This window comes from Temnothorax curvispinosus, unplaced genomic scaffold, assembly GCF_003070985.1.
Source record: "Temnothorax curvispinosus isolate PA1 unplaced genomic scaffold, ASM307098v1 QBEX01003272.1, whole genome shotgun sequence".
NCBI lineage: Eukaryota > Metazoa > Arthropoda > Insecta > Hymenoptera > Formicidae > Temnothorax > Temnothorax curvispinosus.
Window position 1 is genome coordinate 1 of NW_020213052.1, and position 24,349 is coordinate 24,349.

Here is a 24,349-nt window from a genome sequence, read left to right on the forward strand (position 1 = left end):
ACTATAGATTTTCAGTATTGTTAGCGCATTTCGGAACACATCGTAAGAATGCTAACATTAAAGGTGTTAAGAATACAGAGGTTCGTCTGTAATATTATATTATATCTTACATTAGTACGTTTGATCATCGTCAATTAAGCTAAGCGTCATTCTCTCTGCTTGGCCAAAGTGTGTTCGCCGGCGACACATTCTATTACCTATCTAAGATATAAGAAAGAGAAAAGAATAATGAAGATAAGTGTATATGGCCGCTGCATATGATCGCGAAGCGATCGTAATCTACTTCCCCCATAGAGGAGTGCTTTCAAGAGCTATCACACGTGAGAGGAGATGAAGTATAGTCGGAGACGAACCATCGTTGGTATCCTTTTCTTTTATGTCGTGCCTTCGAATATCCCCGAATTAGCGACTCTCTTCCTCTTTCTCCCTTCGGGAGAAAAATTCTTTTATCCTTTAGACGTTCCCGCCCGTTTATTACAGCTAATCTGTTTGATTTCGTTTGTTTCACTATAGTCAGGTAACATTCACGACTTCGTAAGAATTTTCGGATCTACTTATCTGCGTTATCCTTGTCTTTACGGAAAAGATCAGATAATTGTTTGATTGCGATACAAACGATTGCGTCTTAAAAATGTTTGCTCGAAAACATTTTCGGAAACATTTGTGAGACAAGATTCGAGTCTACTGTGGATTCGATTTTTAGCACGAATGTCGTCACCTATTGGAAAGTTTCGTTGTCGCTCATACCAGCGATGGGAGATCTCTCGGAGATCGTTGTGCGTCATTCTACGAGGTGCCCTTATAGTGAATGAAGAAGAAAGTGAGGAACATGAAATAGGCGACTGGGAAAGTGATCCTGGCTATCACGTCGATCGTCTTCGCCACTCTAATCGGATGCGGCGGATCCTTTTTTCTTAGCTGTAAAAAAAAAAGGATTTTATTATCACGATCGAACTTCAGACTTTGAAAAGTTCCTGTCGAACATATAAATTGCATGTAACATTATAAGATTCTGTAACAAGGCAGAAGAATTATAAGGGCGGAGAGCTATTGGATTCTCGTTGTTACATAAGATTATTTTTTTATAACATTCTTATTAACTTCAGACATTTTCTAAAAATTAATGGAAAGATTGCCTACGTATGTAATGACATTTTGTATGTAATATTAATCGAATATATTTCAAATTAACTAAAGTTTATTTAAAGATATTTTTAAATTCTTTGAAAAAAGAAGGTGTGATGATATCTTTGATATGATAGATTATAATTATTATACATAATGTTTGCTTACCTCGGCGGTGCAACCGTTCGTTGCTGTATGCGTGCAGGGATTAGGTCCGCAGTTGGTGCAAGTGACAATCTCGTTCGCTCCAGTAGTACCACCGGTAGTAGCTCCGCCCTCCCGCTTCTTTTTACCCTACGACAGGGTCTCCGTAGAAGAAACTCATATTCTTAATTACATATCATTTTTATATCTTAAACAACGATCCACCCTTTCGTTTCGCCCCCTTTCACGCCCTTTCTCTCTTTAGATTCCCTCCTTCCCGCGCCCTCTTCTTTGGATCATCTTTCAAAAATTTTTCACGCATGCATTGACGGTCTTTGATTTTTCACATTCTTTATCACATACGAGGTTTGTTCAAAAAGTTTCCGAACTTTGCTTATATATAATCTTGTGGAGTTTATAACTTATTCAGCTTTGGTCCTTTCGAAATACTCTTCTTGGTTGATATATTTTTCCCACCGTCGTTCCCACTTCTGGAAGTAGAAGTAGAAGTGTAGGTATCAATCAAAAAGGAGAATATTTCGGAGACAGGGCTGAATAAGTTATAAATAAACTGGAAAAAATTATACAGGCAAAGTTCGGAAACTTTTTAAACAGACCTCGTATCTATTGATTCCTTCATCAATTTTATATACATAGAAGCAAATACGGCCCAAACGATTGATGGAAACAGAAATATTACGATACTTTTGATACGCGGCATAACGTTGCGTTATCACAGCACAAAGTAATCTACCTTCTAGAAAGATACTTGGTGATGAATAGATAATCGGTGGCGCGGCTTCTTATAAGCGTAACTAATAATAACGTAAGCGTACTAGGCTTTGTTAAGAAAAGGCAATTAAGCTTGCACGTAAAGGCATGTGAAATTTTCGGAAAAAAACGCACCGGAGAGAAATATATAATAATAAAATTATTATTTTCATATTATAAGTGGATGAAAAACGATATTTGCGCGCTAATTTAGCGGAGGCGTCTCGCTGGCGATTATTTTAAAACCGTTTTAAAACAGTGCCGAGTATCCTCGATCGTGAATTGAGGATATGGAGAAAAGTTGCTAGAAATAGCGAGTTGTCTCGTCTGATTAAATACAAAAGAAGCGCATTTGTCCCACTTCTGATGGATGAACTAGATACAATTGCAGTCTCTGACATGTCAAGGACTGCCTGGGATGAATGACGTCATATGACATGGCGTGAATTGGGGAAAGACATGAATTAAACAGTGAAAATACGCGGAGATTGGTAACCCGCTGCGAAAATGATCAAAGAGTGAATCGTTGCTTTTTATAATATTTTTGTTCTTCAACATACACATGTTTATCAATCAACACTTCTTTTGTGTTTCTATAACATGAATTAGATGCCTTATAAACATCTACTTATCATATTCCGATGTAGAACATAAATAAAGGTTTATTCTAATCAATTTGTTAATTTATTATCGCAGAAAATAATGCATGCACTTTCCCGCGAATTCTGTTTTTGTCATTATACATTCAATCGTAAAATAACTCGGATCCAATACGATTTTCCGACCGAATGTCGCGTAATTCGGGATATTAGAATCATGATTCAATTAGTTCTTTTTTTTACATTTGGTACGTTTGAATTTGTATATGATATACAATATTTATATGTATTGTATATTTGTAAATATAATAAATGATAATTTCGATAAGATACCTTTTTTGAACGTATAAGTACCGTTCACAAAATAAATTGAATGCTGCCGACTAGAGAGCCTCTTTGCGATTTTCTCGAAGTTTTATGGGAGGAGAAAGATGATGTGAAAGAAGTACAGTGTTGTTTATTATGTTTATTGAAATTTGTATAGCTAATGTAAAGAAATATAAGCTCAATTAGATCAAAACATATTTATATATATTCCTAAATTTAAAAATAATAATTTACAATGTTATAAACACTGACTTACTTCTCAGCATATCTTTCTCCGTGATCTCGCTTGAAAACGTTTGCGATAAACTATAAATTTTCAAACGGATCCCCGCACCGCCTTATTGCGTCTTGAAAGGTATTTTATTACAAGCTATGCGTTAAGCTTCAATGAAGATTAGTTCAATGGTAAAAGCGATTTGTTGATACCACAATTAAGGCATGACATGTGTGTGTATGTATATGTGAGCGCGTGCGTGCGCGCGCGCGTATGCGTATTGGTTTGTGTATATGTATAAGTATAGAGGATTATCCATATTAGAAACACCAGTGGTTTTAATATTTCTCAACCTCTCTTTTTCTCTCCGTTCATTTATTTTACTTCACGTCTTCCTTTTTCACTCTCCTCTTGCTCCTTCATATCTAATAATACAAATAAATGGATTGGAAAGAAATTATTCTATATAGAAGAAAATAGGTATTGTGATTATAGTGAAGTATTCAATTAAATGTTTTTTGAGTATTTTATCAATGTTTTTCCTTTAACATATTAATTGACTGGAGATGTGCGTGAATTCACTTTGGATTCCACAACTTCTGTTTTAAAATATTTATTTGTATTATTAGAAACAACGAAAATATTAAGGTAGTCTGTTTCTAATGGATTACCCTGTATGCGTATAGAAAATCTAGTAATGTATGGGATCCATTTCAGGAATGGATTCTGCTCTTGGAAATAATAAAAAATTCATATACAAATATACGCTCCATTTGGCTCAATTTCCAAGTTATAGTGAGTTTTTATTCTGACAACTTTGCATCGTCTCATCTTCATAATATATTCAAAATGACTATTTTGCACTTTAATGCAAACATCTCATTTTTACTCTCTCAACACTTCCGTCTGGATTTACTGGAAACTTTGTTCATTTCTCTGACGGTGTATTTTAATATCATTGATTCCAACAAATCCGAAATATCTGGAAGTATCGAGGGAGCAAGAAAGTCGATAACAAAATGTTTATAAACGTATTTACATCTACTTTGAGATGCATGATATTTTGATCACTTCTCATAAAGGAAAGCAAATAATTGTCAGAACACTAAATTTACTATAACTTGGAGCAAGTTCGAATAAGTTCAAATTTATATAAACTTTTTTATTTTTAAGCTAAATTGCTCTTCGAGAAGTGGGCCCCACATAGTCTAGGATTTTTCCCCCTTCCTTCTGTATAGGTAAGTATGTGGTTTTTTGTCAAACGACGTGATAATTTTTAATTAATTACATACTTATCAATTCTCGCAATAGCTATCGTGATTTCAAATTTCGAGCAATTGGATGAGTAACTTGCCTATTCTTACGCATTTGTGATTTTTGCGTCAATAAAAGAAAGAATCCTCTTGCATAATGAAAATAACAAAAGTCATTGTTCTACTTCACTCTATTCGAAATTAATTATCATCTCTCATGATGAGAGCTATAATAGATGTCGAACGCAGAAAGCATTTGGGATAATAATATATCAACGTGACGATAATTATCATTACTTTTGATTTCTCTCTTTCAGTAGCATATTATTATTTCAAAGCTTTTCTATTTCGAAAATGTCTGTAAATAATGATATAACATTTTTAACACGCCAGCGGCCATGATGTTTCCATTCAGAAGAAACCTCATATACATTTGTGATGCTATAACACTGGTTAGTAAAAATAAGAAAAATATAAACGAAAATATATGGGCTCATAACAATATTTTACTAGGTATATGTATAGAGATCTGTAATATACCACAAAAATATTACTTCGCGCGAAAAATCCTGGTCGCTGGTGATCAAGCGGAAGCGATTAGAACGTCCGAAAAAATATATCGGCACTTCTTAATGAATGCCAAAAAAAAAATTGATTTACGCATCGTGATATCAGAAATAAGTATTAAAATATTAGCAAATGAGTTAATAAAAATAATAATAGATTTTATCGCCTTTCTTTTTAAGTTAATAAAGTTACTAGTTGAAAATTAAACGAAAACACGAGAAAATTGATTCTATAATTAGCTATTCAAAACGCAAAATTTCAATACGGCGTTAATAACGCTTTATAAAATGTAGGAAACAGTTGAATTTTATCGAAGCGATTAAAAAATGATTAAGCGCATTTTTTTTGTCATTACGCAAGTTACACGAAGATGAAGATATTCTGTTCTTTTATCTTTGCTAAGAAAATATCGAAATATCAGAAAATAGCATCAAGTAAAATTACAACATGCACTCATGCACATACACAATGCATTCTCACGCATTTCATGCGTTATACATACATTTTAACGATTCTCCGTCATGAATATAAAACGTAGATTAAGTACAAAAGGGATGAGAGCAGAGATAAACGAAGATGAAAAGAAAATCTTTGTATAACGAGATCGTATTCCTTATTTTGTATAAATGCACAGTAATTTGCGAAATTTTATAAAGCAGAGGCGACTCGATTCAATTAGATTATGATGTCGGATGCGATTTGACTTGCTTTTCATACGTTCATTACGAAACAAAAAAGTAATTATTTCTCTTCATTCTGTGCATTTATATATATATGACATGCATGCACTTGCATCGCTAACGCAGAGAGCATGCATTTATCTTGTGTCGAAAGAAAGAAATAGAGATAAAAATTAAAGAATAAAAATACGTGATCAAAGAGCACACAAGAGGAAAAAATAACTTGGTCAAATACTAAAAAAGTACCAGGGGAAATATTTATGTGGAAGTGTTTTGTCTTACAAGTCTCCTCTTGTTGAGGAAAATTTGGCAATTTTTAAACATCTGTACACGCGAAGGTTTATTGTCATTTTTCATAACTATGTTCGGATATATATTTTTTGTTTTGTATCTCTTTCTACACATCTCGGCTATTTCATATTTCCTATTGCTTTAGAGAGCTGCAGAGATATAACATTTCTGATTGTAAAAATTGAAATGCTCTTTTAACTTTAAAAGTCAATACCAAATGTTTTTTAGATCGTTGATTATTAACTTATATAAATAGATTGCGCCCTCGTATGCAATAGCTGACGACTACATTAAAAGATAAAAATATGCGTGGTCAGATGCTTTTTGCGTCACACAATGCAGTAGATGACAGGGAGCGAGAAAGAAAATAACACGTCTCTTTTTAAAAAGAAGAAAAGCGATTACTCTTTTCCTCTTTTCTTTTTGTCCGGTAATTGTGTAATCAGATCAAGGATTTCTAATTCCTCGTATTTTAGAGAGATGACGGAAATTTGATAAATTCATAAGACCAGGGCGTGAGGCAGTGTAACATCATTAGTTTATTCTCCCTATTATTACTTATCTGCTTTCCTTCATATTGGTAACGACAGTTGCTTAATTAATTCAAGCTGGTTGCTTGGCCGGTGTATTGATTTAAAGTCTAATTACAGTTTTGCAAATTAGATCAGCAATATTCTTCTATTTTAAAAGTCATCTATTTGTATGTTATTCCACACATACGCGGATTTCAATATATAACTACTTCTATCCTTCTTTATTCTTCATCATATGAGATCCATTTTAGTTCGTCACTTCTAAGCTATGATCATGATAGCGCTGAAAATTGTCCTCTTTTTTCAAGAAGAATCTTCTAAACTGGACAAAAGGCCTTTCTTTATATCTAAGTGCACTACGTTGCACTTTCTGCATTTAAAATGAAATAAGCGTATAATTAGACGTTGGAGAGAAAGGAAAAAGAGTGAAAATTGTAAATAGTTCAGCTATAAGAAAAAACTAATGTCCATTTCTACCAATGTAGATTAACTTTAATCTCGGTTTAACTTACTCTAGTTCTAAGAATTAGAAAAAGATGAAAAGTAAGCTAAACGGAGATTGAAGTTAATCTGCATTGATAGAAATCGACATAAGGAAAGCATCTGACTCACTATTGTTTCTTACTAATGCTATCTTCACGCCTTCAATGGAAATTGGCACAATCTATTTGCATAATCTATGTTGATTATTCTTAAGAATAAGATCAAAAGATTCAAAATGGCACATTTTGTAGCGACTAATACTCAGTTAATTTTTATGTACACACAGTATGGCTACAAAATTGTTTTATTAATTGTTTTTAATTATAAAAATACATTTTTATTTGATGTTTAACGTAGAATTGTCTTGATGCTTTAAACCATTTCTATTGTTCTAACATAAAGAAGACGTCTTAAACATTTCTTTTAAAATCTCCTTCAGTTTCTCAATTACACCTTCTTACAGTTTCCAAGTATTGAAATCTTTCTTCTATCCATAATTCCATTTTGGGGGAAAATCTGTATGCGGCTAGTAAAAAATCGGTCATTACACGAATTATTTTTAACGGTACGTTTCTCTACTCTTTTCTTTATTTCTCTTAGATCATTCAAAACCTTTAGATCGGAAATGTTCATTACTATAATTTTCCTCATCAGCTCATATACTTTAACAGCACTTTTTTCTAATCTAAAACACAAACTTTTATCATCATTTTTATTGTAACTGTGAAATCATGCGTGAATAAAAGTTGTTTGTTGCAATTCGTTGCCGAATATGAACAGTTTAATGGAATGAGACAAATTTAGTTGGTCTTGTTTCATACTAATGAGTTTCGTTGATTGCATATAAATAGCACTCGTACTGTTTGTTGATGAGGATAGTAATCGTATTAAATGCATTTAAATACCAAATCATGCTAACTCACCGATCGGAGAATTATTTTTCGGAGAATTTAAGAGGCCGTTAATATTAATTATCCAATAAAAAGTATAAAATAATTGTGCAATGCGGTATAGATATCCGATAACGAGAATGCTTAGATGAATAATAAATGTCGTTAAACAAATCATAATTTTATTTAAAATGTTTGAGAAAAAATTTCTGAAGTTCAGAGAACTGTTCCAAATAAGAAGAGGAAATATGATAAAAAGAGGAAATATTCTAAAAAATTAAACATTATATTATTATATAGATATATTTATTGGTCAAGAGTTTGGCTCGAGGTAATTTAAAGAATACTTCTTAAATGGAATGACGTAGCATTAGCTAAAGCTCGAATGTATTTTCGAGACTTTCTTATTTTTAGTAAAAAAAATTTTTGTAGCCACACTGTATGTATATATATTACATGCATGTATGTATAAAACTTTATATCTATAGATTTTTGATAGATTTTGTTACTGACCATATGAATTTGAAGTCGAAGTTATAAATTTTAAAATCGCAAATTTAATAGGTATCTTATTAACTATTAGCAAATGGGACACACTACGTGTTTGTGTTTGTGTGTGTGTACGCGCTTGTGTGTGATTAGTAATTATCTTAAAGTTTATAAATATCAAAGTTGATACAAATCAATCAACACAAATCAATCAATAATTATACGTTTGAATACATGCAAAATTATCTACTTCGCAGCTATATTGGATTCGCTTTGAATTCGTAATAAATAACATCAAAGTCTATAAAATTGATTTGTATATGATTCAAGAAATCTTATCCATATAAAATTATTTTAAAAAAAGTATAATATTTTGCGACAAGTTATAAATTAAATATATGCACTCCTCAAAGCAGATTTTTATGACTTCAAAAAAGCATCCTGCAGCCCTTTAAAGATTAACTCGGCATATAAATGCAAATATTAGTGTTATCAATATTTTCGATAATACAGATACGAAAATATCAATCCTACACAACTAGGTAATTGTGTTATAGTGTTTTATGTTTCATGAGTAATAATTGCAATGACATATAATTGTGGAAGCATCGGAAATTTTTTTTTATATGCACGAAAATGGATACTGTCTTTAATACCATGAATATTAAAACAAATATTTTCATACACAATCTTTTCCAGTTTCGTCAGTTTTATAAAAATTAATTTTCTTTGCAAAATTTCTACTTTTTGATTCTGTATGTTGCTTATGATGTCGAATTTTATAGAGATGAATCATGAAATTCAACTAGAATTGGGTAATCAATATGTTTGTGTAACTCGGTTATTTTTTATTATCGATATTACTCCAAATATAAGTAATAATTTAAAGTAAATAATATAATAATTAAAAATTAAATTATACAACTTCTTTGATATCTAATTGTTTTGTTATTAATTGTTCAAGGTAAATTTGCACAGACATCTTTTTCTTACAAAGATGTGTAAGAAAATTTGATTTTTGTTAGTGGAAATTAAAATATAGTTTTTCAAATCGTACATACATATACTTTTATTTAATCTTTAAGAAAAATAATAATTAGAATAATCTTAAGAAAAATTTATGCAATTTTAGTGTAATTGACATGTAAATTTATTATGTAACTCCAGTAATCACATATAATTCAGAAATAACGAGAAAATTACATATATGCTTATTCAAATTTTCTATTATTATTAAAAAATTCAGTTGTATAGAACTCTATACAACTTAAGCTTCACGCTTATTTGACAGCGACATACGACTGGTTTTGGAATCGACTTTACAAATAATTTAATAATGTGCTTATAACGTAATCTAAAAAATCTATAAAATCTATAAAAATACTTCTGTAAAAATATTCGATGAAATTTTAATAGTCGATTCTTCTTTAGCAGAATAAAACTTGAATAAACATCAGTATCAAAAATTGGAAAAGATTCAGATAATAAAAAAATAATCGAGTACTCGAATATGAACATATCGATTATTTACCTTTGATTCTATTCAGTCTTATCAATTAGTCTAATCAAATCGATAATCAATTAATCTAATTAATTAGTACAATTAAGTATAATCGAACTTCAGTTGTGCTTCGCAAATACCCGTACATTCCTATACAATATAATGCTGCAGATATAAAGGATATGTGGCCTATGAGATGATAATAAAATCAAACGTCTATATTTGTACATGTGTGTATCTGTGATTTGTACATGATGTGTGTATGCTATAGCTGCGATTCGTTTGGTGCTACAAATGCTGCGAACCGTAGATTTCTTTATCCTGATTAATCAATCAAACGCTTCGAATGATTCGTAGCACTCAGTGGACCGCAGTCTATATCCTGCATCTGTAGATTTCTAGGACGCGGTTAAGACCTTGCACGTCCATTGTTCTGTTATTTCGTTTCTTTTTCTCTGTAATAAATCATTGCTGATGTTGTCACATATGTGAAATCATTATACATGTGCCATAGTATACATTTCCTTTTAGATAATCATATATTATCTTTTTGTCGGATTTCTCTTTCCCCCGCAATATTTCGATAAATCGAGAGAGGAGATTTTGCAATTCGGATTTTTCGCAAAAGCTAAGAACGCGCGAAGTCATGACCGCGCCCTAATGCAATGGGGGGTCTTACCAAGGGGCTGGCCAATATAATTCCTATCCTGCTGAGCACCGCTGGAAGCCGCTGTAACATCACAGACACCAAACAAAGAGACTTACTCACCAACATTTCCACCAACCAAATTCTTACTAATCGTGTTTATAACAGAAATAGACAAATATGAAGAGAAAAAGAGAGTGTGAGAGAGGGGTAGAAGAGAAGCGAGAAAGAGAGGAAGAAGAAACGGAGGAAAAGAGGGTGTGAAAAAGAAGGGAGGAAAAAGGAGAAAGAGAGAGGAAGATAGAGGGAAGAAAGGAAAGAGAAAGCTGAGAGAGAAGAAATCGAGGTCATAATCGATGGAAGAAAATAGACGAGTTTAATGATGGAGACATGCATATTGCAGCCCCTTTCGAAAATAATGAGCACTTTCGAAGGAATAGCGCGCTATTTATGCCAGTGGTGCTCAAACTTGCAGCATGCCGAGCTATCTGCTTAAGATATAGGTAAGTCTTCTTTCCCCTTTTTTAAGATAATTCTGTCAAACAGCTATAGATGCCTTCGTGCATTAAATACAAAGTATTGGCGTATAACAATTATGTGATTGAACACGTGTTGTTGATATGATACATGTTAATTATATCGAATGTGTCTCGAGGATCGATTGATTATTATTAACGATAAAGATGCGGCATAATCCGCGCGATTCTTTCGTAGCTTACGAGGAGTATTGGTCGAAATTTGGTAAAAAAAATACACTCACACTCTCTGGAAAAAAATACGAATAAAAACCTATATAGATTTAGAAATCTCGAGAAAGATGCAGAGAGAAGAAATTATATTTTGTGTTTGTGCAAGGTCACGCCACAAAATTCTTGTGTGCAAAAAATATAAACGCGATAAAAGAACAAACGGTGTGTCAAACGAGTATCGAACATCACAGAAAATTTGTTTCTGAAAAGAAACTTAGAATGCACAGATCTCAGAATGCATCATAGCATAAACGACTATTTTTCGTACAGATAATTTGATTGTAATTACTAATATAATCTTAAGAATAACGAATTTGTGGAATTCAAGGCGTTTCATCGTGTTCCCATTATCGCGATCTTCGATTGCAACTTGCGATGCGCGAGACAATACGAAAGACCAGCCGTATGATGAATAGGATTCCGATTTTTAATATGTATGTTTACCTGGCATTTATCCCATTCCATTCTCGAGATATAAAATTATTTTATCTCGCCGCAATATCTTCTTGCGAATTATACCTTCGATGAAATTAGAGAGATGATCGCGCGCGACTGTGTGGTTTCATAAGTTAAATTCAATATAATAAGTTCTTGTGGACTCTATAGAGTTTCAATTTACTTCTCTGGTGAAGAGAAGATTGTCTCCTTAATAAAATCATATTGATTATCCTTATCTAACATCAGTAATATCGTCGCCTATTTACGTGTCGCAAGATCACAACTTGTGGACATTAATTAATGTCAGGTGTCTTTTTAAGTCAATTTATGAGCGTAAACGCAAGGAATTTATATTTATTTCTGAAAAACAATGACGATTAATATTCAAGCTTAATTGTCGATATCAGCAAATAGAACGATTAATGATTCCTTTGCAAAATACAATTCAATTTGTTTACCTTGCAAGAAATAATGGCTCGTTATTAGGACCGGTTTAAAATAAAATATAATGCCATGATATATCTAGTTGTATAATTAACTGTAATCATGTGCGTATGCGCGTGTAATTGGATAAATATAATTAGTCTGAAAAGTTTACACGAGAGAATCACATTTTCACAGATTATTTTATTATAAACGACTAATTGGCTTTTAAACCGATCCCAAATGTTACATGTCTAAAAAAACAATTTATATCAATTTATGTCACAGTTAATTTGTATTAATTACGCGAAAAAGGCAGTACGGCCCCATTCGAATTCGCATCGCCGAATATCCGCGATGAAAGTGCGCGGCTTACGCGCGTCATGCGTCGGATAAAATTATCGAGAATACATCAATCAGCAAAGTACCTGGGTGACGGGATTCTCGCCCGGACGATAGACAACGTTGTGCATTGGCCGTTTGCGGCCGACGTAATTCACGCAGACGAACTCGAGAAGACTCGCGTAGATGAAGCACATGCACACGCCATCCCACACGTTCATGGCAGTCAAGTTCGAAACGACGGGCAGCGTTCCCCGGAAGCCATTCGACGTGGTGAAAAAATTGAGCATCGTTGTTACACCTGAAGTATAATTGAAAACAGCGATTTTACTCTTCCATGTCAGAAGCTGTGCGTGCTCATTGTGATTCAAATGCAAAACATTTGAATCTCAATCTGATCGTATGAGTAGACACAAAATATATACTATAGAAAATCAGAACATTTTATAAATTAAAAAAATTTGTGAAATAAGTTTCTTATTGACCTTCTAAAACAGATGTGTGATGAGATGTGATTAAATACAAAAATAAACGTATAAGAAATTTTTAAGTTAAGAAATTTTTATAGAAATTATTTAACATTGTTTAAATAATAAAATTTTCGTTGAAATAACATTTTGAAGGCATAGTTACTTTCGAGGCTTGATAAAGTGCGTAAACTTGACATACGAGATCTGTTCAAAATATTTACCGAACCTATTTGTTTGCGCGCTAATTTGAAAAAATGTCAAGGCTAGTAGTTGGTGTCACATGAAAAAGGGATCTTTATTTTAAAAATAGACACCACGTGCAACGATTTATCGTTTTATTTTTTATGTTTGTTTCGAGCGTGTGAGGTGTCGTGCAAAGAATGACCGATTTTCACGCGCGCACATGTGTTTGGGAGCTTTTCAGCAAGCGACAAATGTCATTCTATTTTTCTTTTTTGGCAATGAATATAAAGACAAAACGACACTTGTGTCGATTTGTGTCGCTTGCTGGAAAGCTCCCTATTCGTGTCTGTGTAAACGTGTTTAAAGAGTCATGAAATTACATTTTACTATGTAGACTCACCAATCATCACTCGCGCCGGCACGGCATTCCATTCGAGCCAAAATGTGATGAAAGAGCTGGTTACTAGAATAATGCCCGGGATGAAAACCGTAGTGAAATAGAAGGAACGATCTCGCGTGAAGATCAGATCCACCTTCAAGCAGCTGTAATTACCTAAGTCAAGCATAATTACCTGAGTCAACCTCATTTTCCATGCTCGAGCAAGAATCAAATGGAGATTCGTATTTTCGGGGAACAAGAAGAAAGTACTTTGATAGTACTTTGAAATTGATTCGAATAGAGACCATTAACGGATATTCAAATAATTATTACGGATTGTAACACTTAAATATTCTTATTTCTCATTCATTATTCATTAAGAATTAGTTTATAATTAATAATGCTTGTGAGTATTTCACACTTGAAACATTTATAAAAATGCATATTTACGTTTTTTTTGTAACAAAAATACACATTGGAATAATTAAAAAAGTGAAATAATGCTTAGTTTTTGTGTTAGGAGTGACATAGTTTATTCAAAGATATAGCCTCCTCGGAAAAAAAAGATAAAAAAACATCACATACAATCATTGGCCATTAAACGTCCCATTCGCGAAAGCAGTTGAGGTATTTGTACAAAGTGCTAACATGTGGGCATTAAAAGAGGATTTATTAGAAGGTTCGCAGGCATGAAGGACACATCTACGCAAATAACTCTACATTCAATATAACTTCTCACGTTGAACTTCTTGAACGTTAAACACAAGGAACATTTATTCAATAATTATATGATATGAACGATTCATGCCGGTGACATTCAATCATTATTCTTTATACTTTATTACTTTGAAGGTCCCGTCTCGTTAGGATTTCTCTTGGGGACTGATTTCAAGTAAAGTCCTTTTATTTTATTAGATATTTGATAGCAGATAAATAAAAAAATTAAGTGTAAAAGACACTGTGCAAATAAAAATATGACAAAAAGCGAAGCTTATATGTATACTAAATCATAAAAGAAATAACAATGTAAAATTGTTCGGTATATAATTTATTTAAACACTATGTCAACTTTCCTCATTATGTTCAATTGCACTCCATAAACAACTACTCATAAATATATGTTCACCAGTAGAATTTTTATAATCTTATAATTTTTATATAATTTTTACAATCTTTTATTCTACAATAGGTAATTTTATTTTAAAAAGTTTTATATATAGTTATATCATATTAGATTAGTTATATATCTGTTGACTTTGTTTGAAAATCAAAAGACTGTTTAAATATCTTTCAAATATGATATTGTTTCTTAAAAAATTTGAAACAACATGAATAAACAAATATTTACAAGTAGTGTAACAATAATTCTATAATGCTACAATATAAGCTTATTACAATAAATAAGCGTCACTATATAAATAATATAAATACAAGGTAAACAAAATTGTAAAATAAAAATGTATTTTGCAATAGAAAAATCTCTCTGCAATATTTGTATTTAAATAACGTAATTAAATCAATACACGCTACGCTCAATATACGCATTGGGGAAGATAAATTATTGCTTCAGCATTTGCAACGCTCTAGCTACGAAATTTGGCAACGCTCATTCTTACGGTCTCCAATTAAGTGGCAATTTTATCGCAATATTGCGCAAATCATATACTATATACGAAGCAAACATCGATTATCTACTTGGGATATCTTTTGGCATTTTGAATTTTGGTAAACTTGGTCTCCTGTCTCTCTCTCCCTCATTTATTCACCTTCGAATTGCTTTACGCGTTACACTCATACCGATGAGAGAGATAGATTTTTACCTTGCTCCTCAAATCTGCGCTGGCACAGCGAGCACTTAGAGTCTCCAAAATCATCGAACTCGTCCTCGTCAACCACGGTCTTTCCGTCAGCTGCAACAGAACAGCCCACGATCTTTTCCTTCCTATCTGTTCTCTGTCTTTTCTTTCCGTATTTATCCAGTTTCTGTGTGTCGAAAGGAGAAACAAATTTTCACAGAGCCGGGAAAGTAAGCTCTAAACTCTTAAGATCATAAGGAGAGTTTGATCTATTCATCGAACTAAGCTTATATATTTTTTCTCATTATCTATACATTTTACAAGTCACTTTTTAAAAAGCTATTTGCTTCATTTTGCATCGCCTTAATGAATTTGCGATAATTTTTTATTGTATGACGAATGATAATATACAGAATGATAAGGAATAATAAATTTAATAACAACGTTGAAGGATGTAGTTCAAATTAACATTAAAATAGAATTAGTAATTGTCTCAGGTAACACAAAGTTTATCAAAGTTTGAAGAGAATTGAAAAACTAGATAATTTTAAAATTAAAATCTATCCATATCGTATCAGATCATTAATTACTTGGTCCATTTGTAATCGTATTATTTTTGTCATGTAATTTCAGCTGTGTTTGTATATGTTCAACTTTTCTTGTTAATTGTAAAAACAATATCATTGTTTTATTCTAAATAAATCAAGCATAACCTACTTTCCGCCATGGTTAACTCTTTTAGGGCGAATTAAAAAATAAGATATTAGTTACTGGATTGATATTTAAGTATTTAATAACAATTTCTCATTTTTATGTTTATAAACACGCTTGTTGTATATATGCTATAATCAAATTAAAAATCTGTGCCATGTATGACAAATATGATAATATTGTAAGTTAACAAACTGTGATGTATTTCAATAAAAATTTACTTCTTTTGTCGATTCTTTATTCTAAAAAAGATGATATTTATTTTCCATAACTTTTTAAAATAATAGCGGCTTCTAAAATACTCCATTACGTTACAATTATGAAAAAATTGAAAGTTTAAATATTCTTCAGATTGTTGAGTGTAAATCTAGTATTAAATAGCGAATATAGTATAATAATATACAAATATAATATAACAAATTCCAAAGATGTCTATTTATAACAATTCTTACATATTCTTATTTTTAATCGAGACTCAATATTTGATCAGGGAAATCATACTAGCCTTAATCTTCAGAATCCATTTTTTAGAATTAAAAATTTAAACAATTCGTTTAATTTTAAACAAAATAATTCTTTTCAGTCTGCAACATATAGTATGTCACAGTTTTACATTAATCTTGTTTCTGAAAATGATATCTATATATGGAAAAAATATATACATATATAACCAAACATGCTGCATAGTTTCGCGCATCAAAGTCGAAAACCTTTCGTCGCATTTGGACGACTAAGAAGCGATTTAAAATTATTAGCTTACAAAGTTAATATTTTCTCTACACATGTAAATCCTATGTTCTATGTTAGCGGAAGCCATCGTTAACGAATAAAATTCTGTCTAGTACAACAAAATAATTCTATTTTTATTTGGCACAGTAAATAAACGCGAAACACGATGAGCTTCACAATTTCTTCAGATTTCTTCACGGTAATTGTCGATACCGCAAACGGATCGATTATAAGCGCGAGAAGGTAAAGGAGAGGGGATGCTCTTCAAGGACGCCCGATGAAGAGTTGTCGTAAGAAAGAAAGCCTCACCCCAAAAGCAAACCACGGCGTTTTAGTTGAAAAGCGAGACAGGATCCAAGGTTGCCAATATGCATTTTCTAGGATAATCTAGAAAATCTACTATCGTACACATGTGTGTACATTGTCAAAATAGGAATACTATGACATTACTAATAAATGGGGTAAGAGATGCAGTTATTTGATTACCGCTATGTCGCATGCACAAATGATTTCTATACATAATTATAATATGTATAGAATTTTATATACATAACATGTATAGTATACATGTGTAATATATGTGTATACTGTACAATATATATGTGCTGGTACATCATTTTGTGCGTAATATGTTAATTTTCAATTTTTTAATTCGTACTCTCAGCAAAAAGAAAAAGAGAAAGAAACAAATTTTATAAAGAAATGTACATATATAAAAAGATATAACATTTCCAAGAAAGGTATTAAATATAGATGTATTATCTAAAAATTAATTCATGGTGTATCTTTCCAAAATAAAAGCAATAAAGAATATTAATTTAACATTTAACACCACATATAATTTGCATACATGCTGTGTAAATTTTATATAAATATGTATATATATACTTAATATGTAATTACTCCAATTTGAAATAAGAGAATGTACGATTACTTTAGGATAAGAAAGAAAGATTTTATATTGGAACAAAACTGTATCTCCACAAAATACTTTTTTAATTAATTAAGAAAAAGTAAAGAAATATAAGCGCGATATTTACACCAGCTGCGCTTTAATCTCGCTCAAAATATTAAAAAATTAAGCGTGTCACATTCCTTAAACTGATATGAAAAGACAACATGGATTATGCTATTATATAATTTTCATACATGCAAACTTACCTTCTTTTTTAATTTTTTATTAAAGATAAATTTTGCCAAATATCATAATATATTAATCATTAAAAAAAAGTGTAACTAAATTAGATAACAAAAATCGACAATAAAAGTAAAATTAAAATTTAACTTTAATTCAGTTTTCTGTCAAAAGATTGATTGAAATTATTATATTTGAATGATTGCACGATAACTTACACAATAAGAGATCACTATTTCTGTAATTTATAGACCTGGAGAGAAGATAAATGGACCTTTCTAAAAATTTAGTTTTTCGGTTACGACCATCAGTTTTATCGATTCGAGGAAAAAGCATCAGTAATAGAGACGACGCTGAGTTTTATTCCGGATGGAATAAATATTCAAAAGGTACAGCGGCTAACAAGATGCATCGATCTGGTTACCAAGTGCAACGTTGCATTTATTGTTCTTGCAATGGAATGATGCAGAAAAGAAGTTTATTCGTATTTGGTAATATTTTAACGCGCGAGGAATACATGACCAATATTATATATTATATACATATATTTTAATTATATTACGAACATTTTTATATAAAAACTTTTATAAATATTTTCATATAAAAATTGTAAAGTAAGTAATAAATTAAAGAAGTAGAAAATAATATAACAAAAATAAAATTTTAATAATATATAGATAACATAAAAACATAAAAAAATGTTGCAGAGTGCGTTTAATATTTTTTTTGTAATTCCTGAAAGGAATTGTTTGAGATGCGTACATCTCATTCTTTTTCTCTAAATGGACTTAAAAAATATATACAACCGATTGTCTTGCTCACCTCGCCAGCTCACTTTGATCGGACACGTGATTGTCTGATTTTTAATGAGATACGCATTCAGTGCCGTCAGGCTTGGGCTTGTTCGTAACGTACCCTCATCATTTTTCCACACATACGTAATCGCTGTCTGCTCATACGATACTGAAAAATAAAAATGGAGATGATATTACCTTGAACAAAAAATGCGTGTTTAAGACAACGTAATTATTCTTTTATATCATTCAGATATTCAGATATCCGAGAGCTATTTTAATTACTCACTGCTCTCGATTGCGAATGAACACAATGGGTCGTCAAAAGGGAAGATATTAAGTCTACCCTGGCAGGATAGGATAAGATGACGCCTGTAAAATGATAACGATTTATTTGCGAAGAGAGTTTTCAGCTAATGAAGAAAAGGAAATTAAAAATGTGTCCAATATTGATTCAAGTTATTCAAGAAAGTCCATAAAGATGTTCCTTAAAACTTTCGCCATAATCTTACTAATTTCTTTGTAAAAAAGTAGAATGATAATCTTTTCGAACATTTCATATTTTAAGAACATTTAGCTTGCGCATAAAAGGTCAGATTATATCGATGTTTTATGTACCGCATAAGATAGTTGACGGTGCCGTTGCGGTATATCCGCAGGGCGAAGTGAACAGGGATGATGGGATCTTTGAAATCTCCATGCATTATGAAATACGTATCCGGCAACCAGATATCGTTGTAATGGTGAATCGCATTTAAAAACTCATATTTGGATTTGTTGCTATAACGCAGTCGTGGATCGTACCACTGTTGCTGCAGTAAGAATTCCACCTCGTATTTCTGTGAAAGCAGAAAAACGATCGTAGCTCACATAATCTTGATTACATTTTAATGTATGATTTTATTATGATGCATGAAGAGAGAAATCATGGAATTGTCGCAGTTAGTTCGCAGACTTTTACTTCCTAATTACAGATTTCTCATGTAAGTATAAAATACATTTTCACAAATACACATATAATTAAATTTACCAAAAAAGTTGAATTCCGTATTTCTGATTTACGACTATTCTTTAATTCTTATCTCTTTAATATCATAGTAGTTAAGCGTTGTATTATTTTTTCTATTAAGATATAAAGGGAAAATACATAATTATATTACCAGACTGGACTCGTCAGGAGAAGCTAAGCTCAACAGCAATACGCTCACGTTTACGGTCAATGTTCCTGAAACAACGAATTAAGTTTAATTTTACCTGCTACATTCCAGATCGTCCGATCGATCACGTTGCAAAGTTGTTAACACCCATTTTTCTAAATTAATATAAGAGGTATTTTTGTAAGGCTACAACAACAACAGATTCTTCAATGCCTTTAATAAACAAAAGGAAACACGACCGGGCATTACGGCAAACATACAGCGATATCTTACAATCGACTCGTGCTATAAGGGCGAGGATTCTGTGTTTAGTAAATTATTCCATTACTTGTATAAATAGTCTGCTGCATGTATTTAACAGGCTTCGTATTTTTTATACACAGGAGAAAATCATTTAGAATAATTTGTAGTTCCCGTATTAAAAACATTGTACCAAAGAGAATGCTAGTGTTGCAAATCATAGATCGATCGGTGCAAAATTTTTCTCATTGCATGGAAATCGTCTAGTGCGATTTCTATACAATTTTAAGTATGTAGAGTGCAATCTTCTATAAAGATATATTAGATTTCTCTATGTGCATGTATGTCTGTATTTGTTATATAAATCAACATAAGCTGAGATGCTGTTAAGGAATACGCTGAAAGCTTTCTTCGAGCCATGCTGTGCACATGCTGCTATTTATTTGGAAAGAAGCTGAGGTCGTGATTAGGACTTGGATTGGCTTACGAACTTTGTCCTAAAATGATTATTGTACCTTTCTCTCTTCCTTTCTCTCTCTTTCTCACACACACACATACACTCTCTCTCCCCCCTCTCCCTCTTTTTCTTTCTTACTTTGTCTTTTTCAGGATATATTAAGTTTTTCTAGATTTCAAACGCATTTACTCAAAACCTCGCAACGAGTGCACAAAGTTGCGCAATATGTATTGCAAAAAATACCATCTAATCATTAGTCATTGCCATCACCTATGAAAACAAATTGCGAACATTATATCTTGCTAGAAAATACGTGTATATGTAAATCTACCACTACCAAGAATGTCATAAAACTCATATAACATTTACTTTGATACTACGTTGTTACATGACAAATAATGTGATACTAGACAAACATGTTCCATTCCTCGATGGTGGAAAACTAGACAATGTATTTTAGGTAAGAGAAATGGGGGTCATTCTACTATAAAACAGCGCGTACTCTGTTTGGAGACTATACATTTGTCTTTGGATACATCTGTCCCTGGATACAACATCCACATAAATGTCTCAATCTATCAAGAAGGACTAGAGTTCCAACCAGCGATCCGACTGTTATCACGTGTAAACACAGCAAATTAAGACCGATATGTTTACTGCGAAAAAAGTAGAGAGAATGGAGTTGCACCCCGAAAATAGGATGTGATCTCGCCAAAATTTGTGCTGATGGTCTTATTTTAAAATTTAAGTACTATCCTTTGTAAACGGAAAACCGATGAATCTTTAAATTTATAAATGTGATATTTCTGTATACTAAAGAGATATTTTTCAAAGTTTCACAATCTTTCACTCTTTCATAATCTCACAACAATGTTTATATTATACGTTTATATCAATCACGTAATGCGCGCAATAAACTTAAAAAAAAAAAAAGAAGAAACAATATCGGCATGCATGTTAGTGATTCGTAAACACGCCGGTGTTCATTCAATTCTTCATAAGAATGTATCATGATGAGAACATTAATAATTCGATATATCGAGGATGAAAATCAAACCACCTTGATTGAAATGTAAAACCAGCGATTGACAATCGAGTTATCTTATATCGCGTTGTAATAATCGAATTTAATTTATGGCATTTGTGACTGATGGAAACAGATGGTATGTTGTATCGCAATAATGTTTATTTATCGGATCCGATTTCATGCCGGTTCTTATTAATAAATATATATATGTTTGTCTCGTGATTAAAAACAAAATCGGATCCGTTTACAAAATCACGAAAATTTTTCACAGAGAATTAATTCGAAACCCAATATACGCTTAATAAATATGCAACGCGAGTATCTAAAAAGTTCAGTCGGGCATTATTGGAAAAATTCTATCATATATGGAAGCGAAGGAAAATTAATCCGATGTGTATCGATTTCTCCGTAAGAAAAGGTGTGTGAAATCGAATAATATTGTGAATAATATTTGAGAGCATTGTGATTAACCCTAGAATCCATGACTGGGGTCGATTTCGACCCCAGGCGAACTTTGAACTACGCTCCTGAGCTAGCGAGTGACATTATCGACTCAGGACCTGAACCATAATTCATTTCAACTTTCTAAAAGTAGGGTTATGTCGGGCGCAGCGTTAGTTGTTCGCTAGCAGTGAAGTAGCACAGTCGTAAAGCGGGCGTGGGGTCGATATCGACCCCAGTCGTGACTTGCCGTTTGAGTTTCGTCACGGTAAGCTAATTTTATTTTTTCGCTAGAATCAATATATATCATGTATTATTACGTAATCTGAGCATAAATAGTCATAAATATTATTTAAGACGAAATATCACACAATTTAGTCGGTAAAAATCCCGTTGCCTAAGAAGATTGACATTTCGCAGAAAATGGCTGGGCGATATAATGTTTCATTTTTTTCATATTTTTTACTATTTTGTATCAAATAAAAATGAAATAATACTTAAAATACAATTTTTTATGGTTTTTTCATCGACTTTTTCCGTATTTCAACTTTGCGAATTTCTTCATCTTTATAGTCCCAAATAAATATACTTTTTGAACAGAACATAGCGATGACAATTTTTTTCTAATAGTCTAATGTGTCCTCTTTAAAACCCCGTTTGAAATTTTAAAATCGGTTGATTACAAAAAAAGATACAAATTTTTGTTTAAAAAAAGAGGTTTTTGCTGATTTTCTGCGTTTTTCAGTCTTTAAATGGATTTTTCACTAACTAAACTTGAGTAAAATTAAATTTACCGTATACCATTCTCTTCGTTATTAAAAAACGAAGAAATTCATGTAGGTTTAAAGGCCCTTTATTTCTGTAGGACCGGTTTTACGATCAAATAAAGCGTGGGGTCGATATTGCCCCCAGTCATGGATTAGAAGGTCAAAAAAATGTATCATGGATTCTAGGGTTAACAAAAATCGGTAAATCGGAGTGAAATTGGGAGATGTCGAATGAATGAAAAACGATTTGATGATTGTGCAGGTGAGGGGAAAAGTCCGCTGCCACAACTAAACATACACATCACAAGTCACAGTCCCACAAATACGAGCTCTTAGTACCAACGACGATTGCATCTCTCTTTTTCTTAAATGAACGTTGGACAATTAAACATCAAGTTCGTTCATTCACATCATCATTCCTTGATCGTTCAACAATGTTACCATCAATGCTTTGTCCAATTCTCTTTGTGCATATATGTATGTAAGTATACATATACGTGTATGAAATTATTAAAGTGCTAAAATTGTGTGTAAAAGTTTAGATCGACGGTATAACGGATTGTCGATACAGTTAATGCATTTGGCAGTAATTAAACATTAATACTTCAACATTCACACATTCGTATACAACTTTCCGTTCTATTATATAATAAAAATCATTTTAATACAAATTAATCGTATTAAAATAGCTTTTGTTCATAAAAATGCTGACGTTTTTAATAATATGGTAGATAGTATAAATATTAAATATTCTAAACGTAAACCACCTAACAAGAGAACTATATAATGTGTCACCCTTTGATTTGACCTAATTTTTGAAAGTAGAGCATCGAAAAGAACAACACATATTTTGCCGTTTGCTCTTAAGACACCAAAATTGGCCGGAACACATGGTTAAAAGACATTAGATTGTTATAGATTCAAATCCCAGTAATGACAAACTTTTGCATATTATTTTTACTTCGCTTATAAATTTCTTTAAAATCAATTTGTTGTGTTTTTCTAATTGAAGATGACACGAAAGATATATATTTTTTTATATAAGCGAAATAAAGAAATACAATGCAAAACAAAATGGAAAAGAGTATGTCATTACTGGAATTTGAATTTGAGATTTAGAATTTTACGTGTGTTTCAACTAATTTTATCGTTTAGCTTTTAAACTAATAAGTATCTACGACAAAATATATGTCGATATTTTTTCTATACCTGACCTGACCTACTGACAAAAATTTAATAAAATTAAGGGATAACGCATTATGTGGTACTCTTGCAAGTATAATTCAATAAAACATTAAAAATATATGTTACATATTATACGTCTCTTAATGAGAATAAAATATTGTGATATGTGTAATTTGTTAATGTAATTTATAATATCTTTTTTAAAGAATAAAATATAGTGACGTGTGTAATTTGTTAATAGAATTATTATAATCTTTTATGTACAGTCGAATCTCCATATGTTTAACATTCATATTCTTCATCGCCTCTGTATTCTTCGCATTTTTAATTTCCGCATCCTTAACATCTTCTTTTGCTTTGCTCTTTTGCTTGCATGAATTAATTTGCATTTGCAATATGACTTGTAGCTGCAT

At 31.8% G+C, this 24,349-nt stretch overlaps 1 protein-coding gene across 8 annotated transcripts in view; it reads right to left on the reverse strand.

Annotated features, from left to right (window-relative positions):
• Nucleotides 1–64: 64 nt before the first annotated feature.
• LOC112452349 (glutamate-gated chloride channel-like) overlaps nucleotides 65–24,349 on the reverse strand; it is a 33,735-nt gene continuing 9,450 nt past the window's right edge. For 4 of the 8 annotated variants that reach the window (XM_025012508.1, XM_025012506.1, XM_025012505.1 and 1 more), the window contains 10 exons: nucleotides 19,823–19,887; nucleotides 19,281–19,501; nucleotides 18,952–19,034; nucleotides 18,691–18,831; nucleotides 15,318–15,407; nucleotides 13,519–13,671; nucleotides 12,552–12,766; nucleotides 10,547–10,597; nucleotides 1,294–1,410; nucleotides 65–918 (listed from right to left, as the gene is read on the reverse strand). In XM_025012508.1, the coding sequence (XP_024868276.1) occupies nucleotides 787–918; nucleotides 1,294–1,410; nucleotides 10,547–10,597; nucleotides 12,552–12,766; nucleotides 13,519–13,671; nucleotides 15,318–15,407; nucleotides 18,691–18,831; nucleotides 18,952–19,034; nucleotides 19,281–19,501; nucleotides 19,823–19,887 (1,268 nt within the window). In that variant the 3' untranslated portion in view covers nucleotides 65–786. Of the gene's footprint in view, nucleotides 919–1,293; nucleotides 1,432–10,546; nucleotides 10,598–12,551; nucleotides 12,767–13,518; nucleotides 13,672–15,317; nucleotides 15,408–18,690; nucleotides 18,832–18,951; nucleotides 19,035–19,280; nucleotides 19,502–19,822; nucleotides 19,888–24,349 lie in introns of those variants that run through there. The other 4 variants (XM_025012504.1, XM_025012503.1, XM_025012502.1 and 1 more) reach the window with 4 other exon arrangements.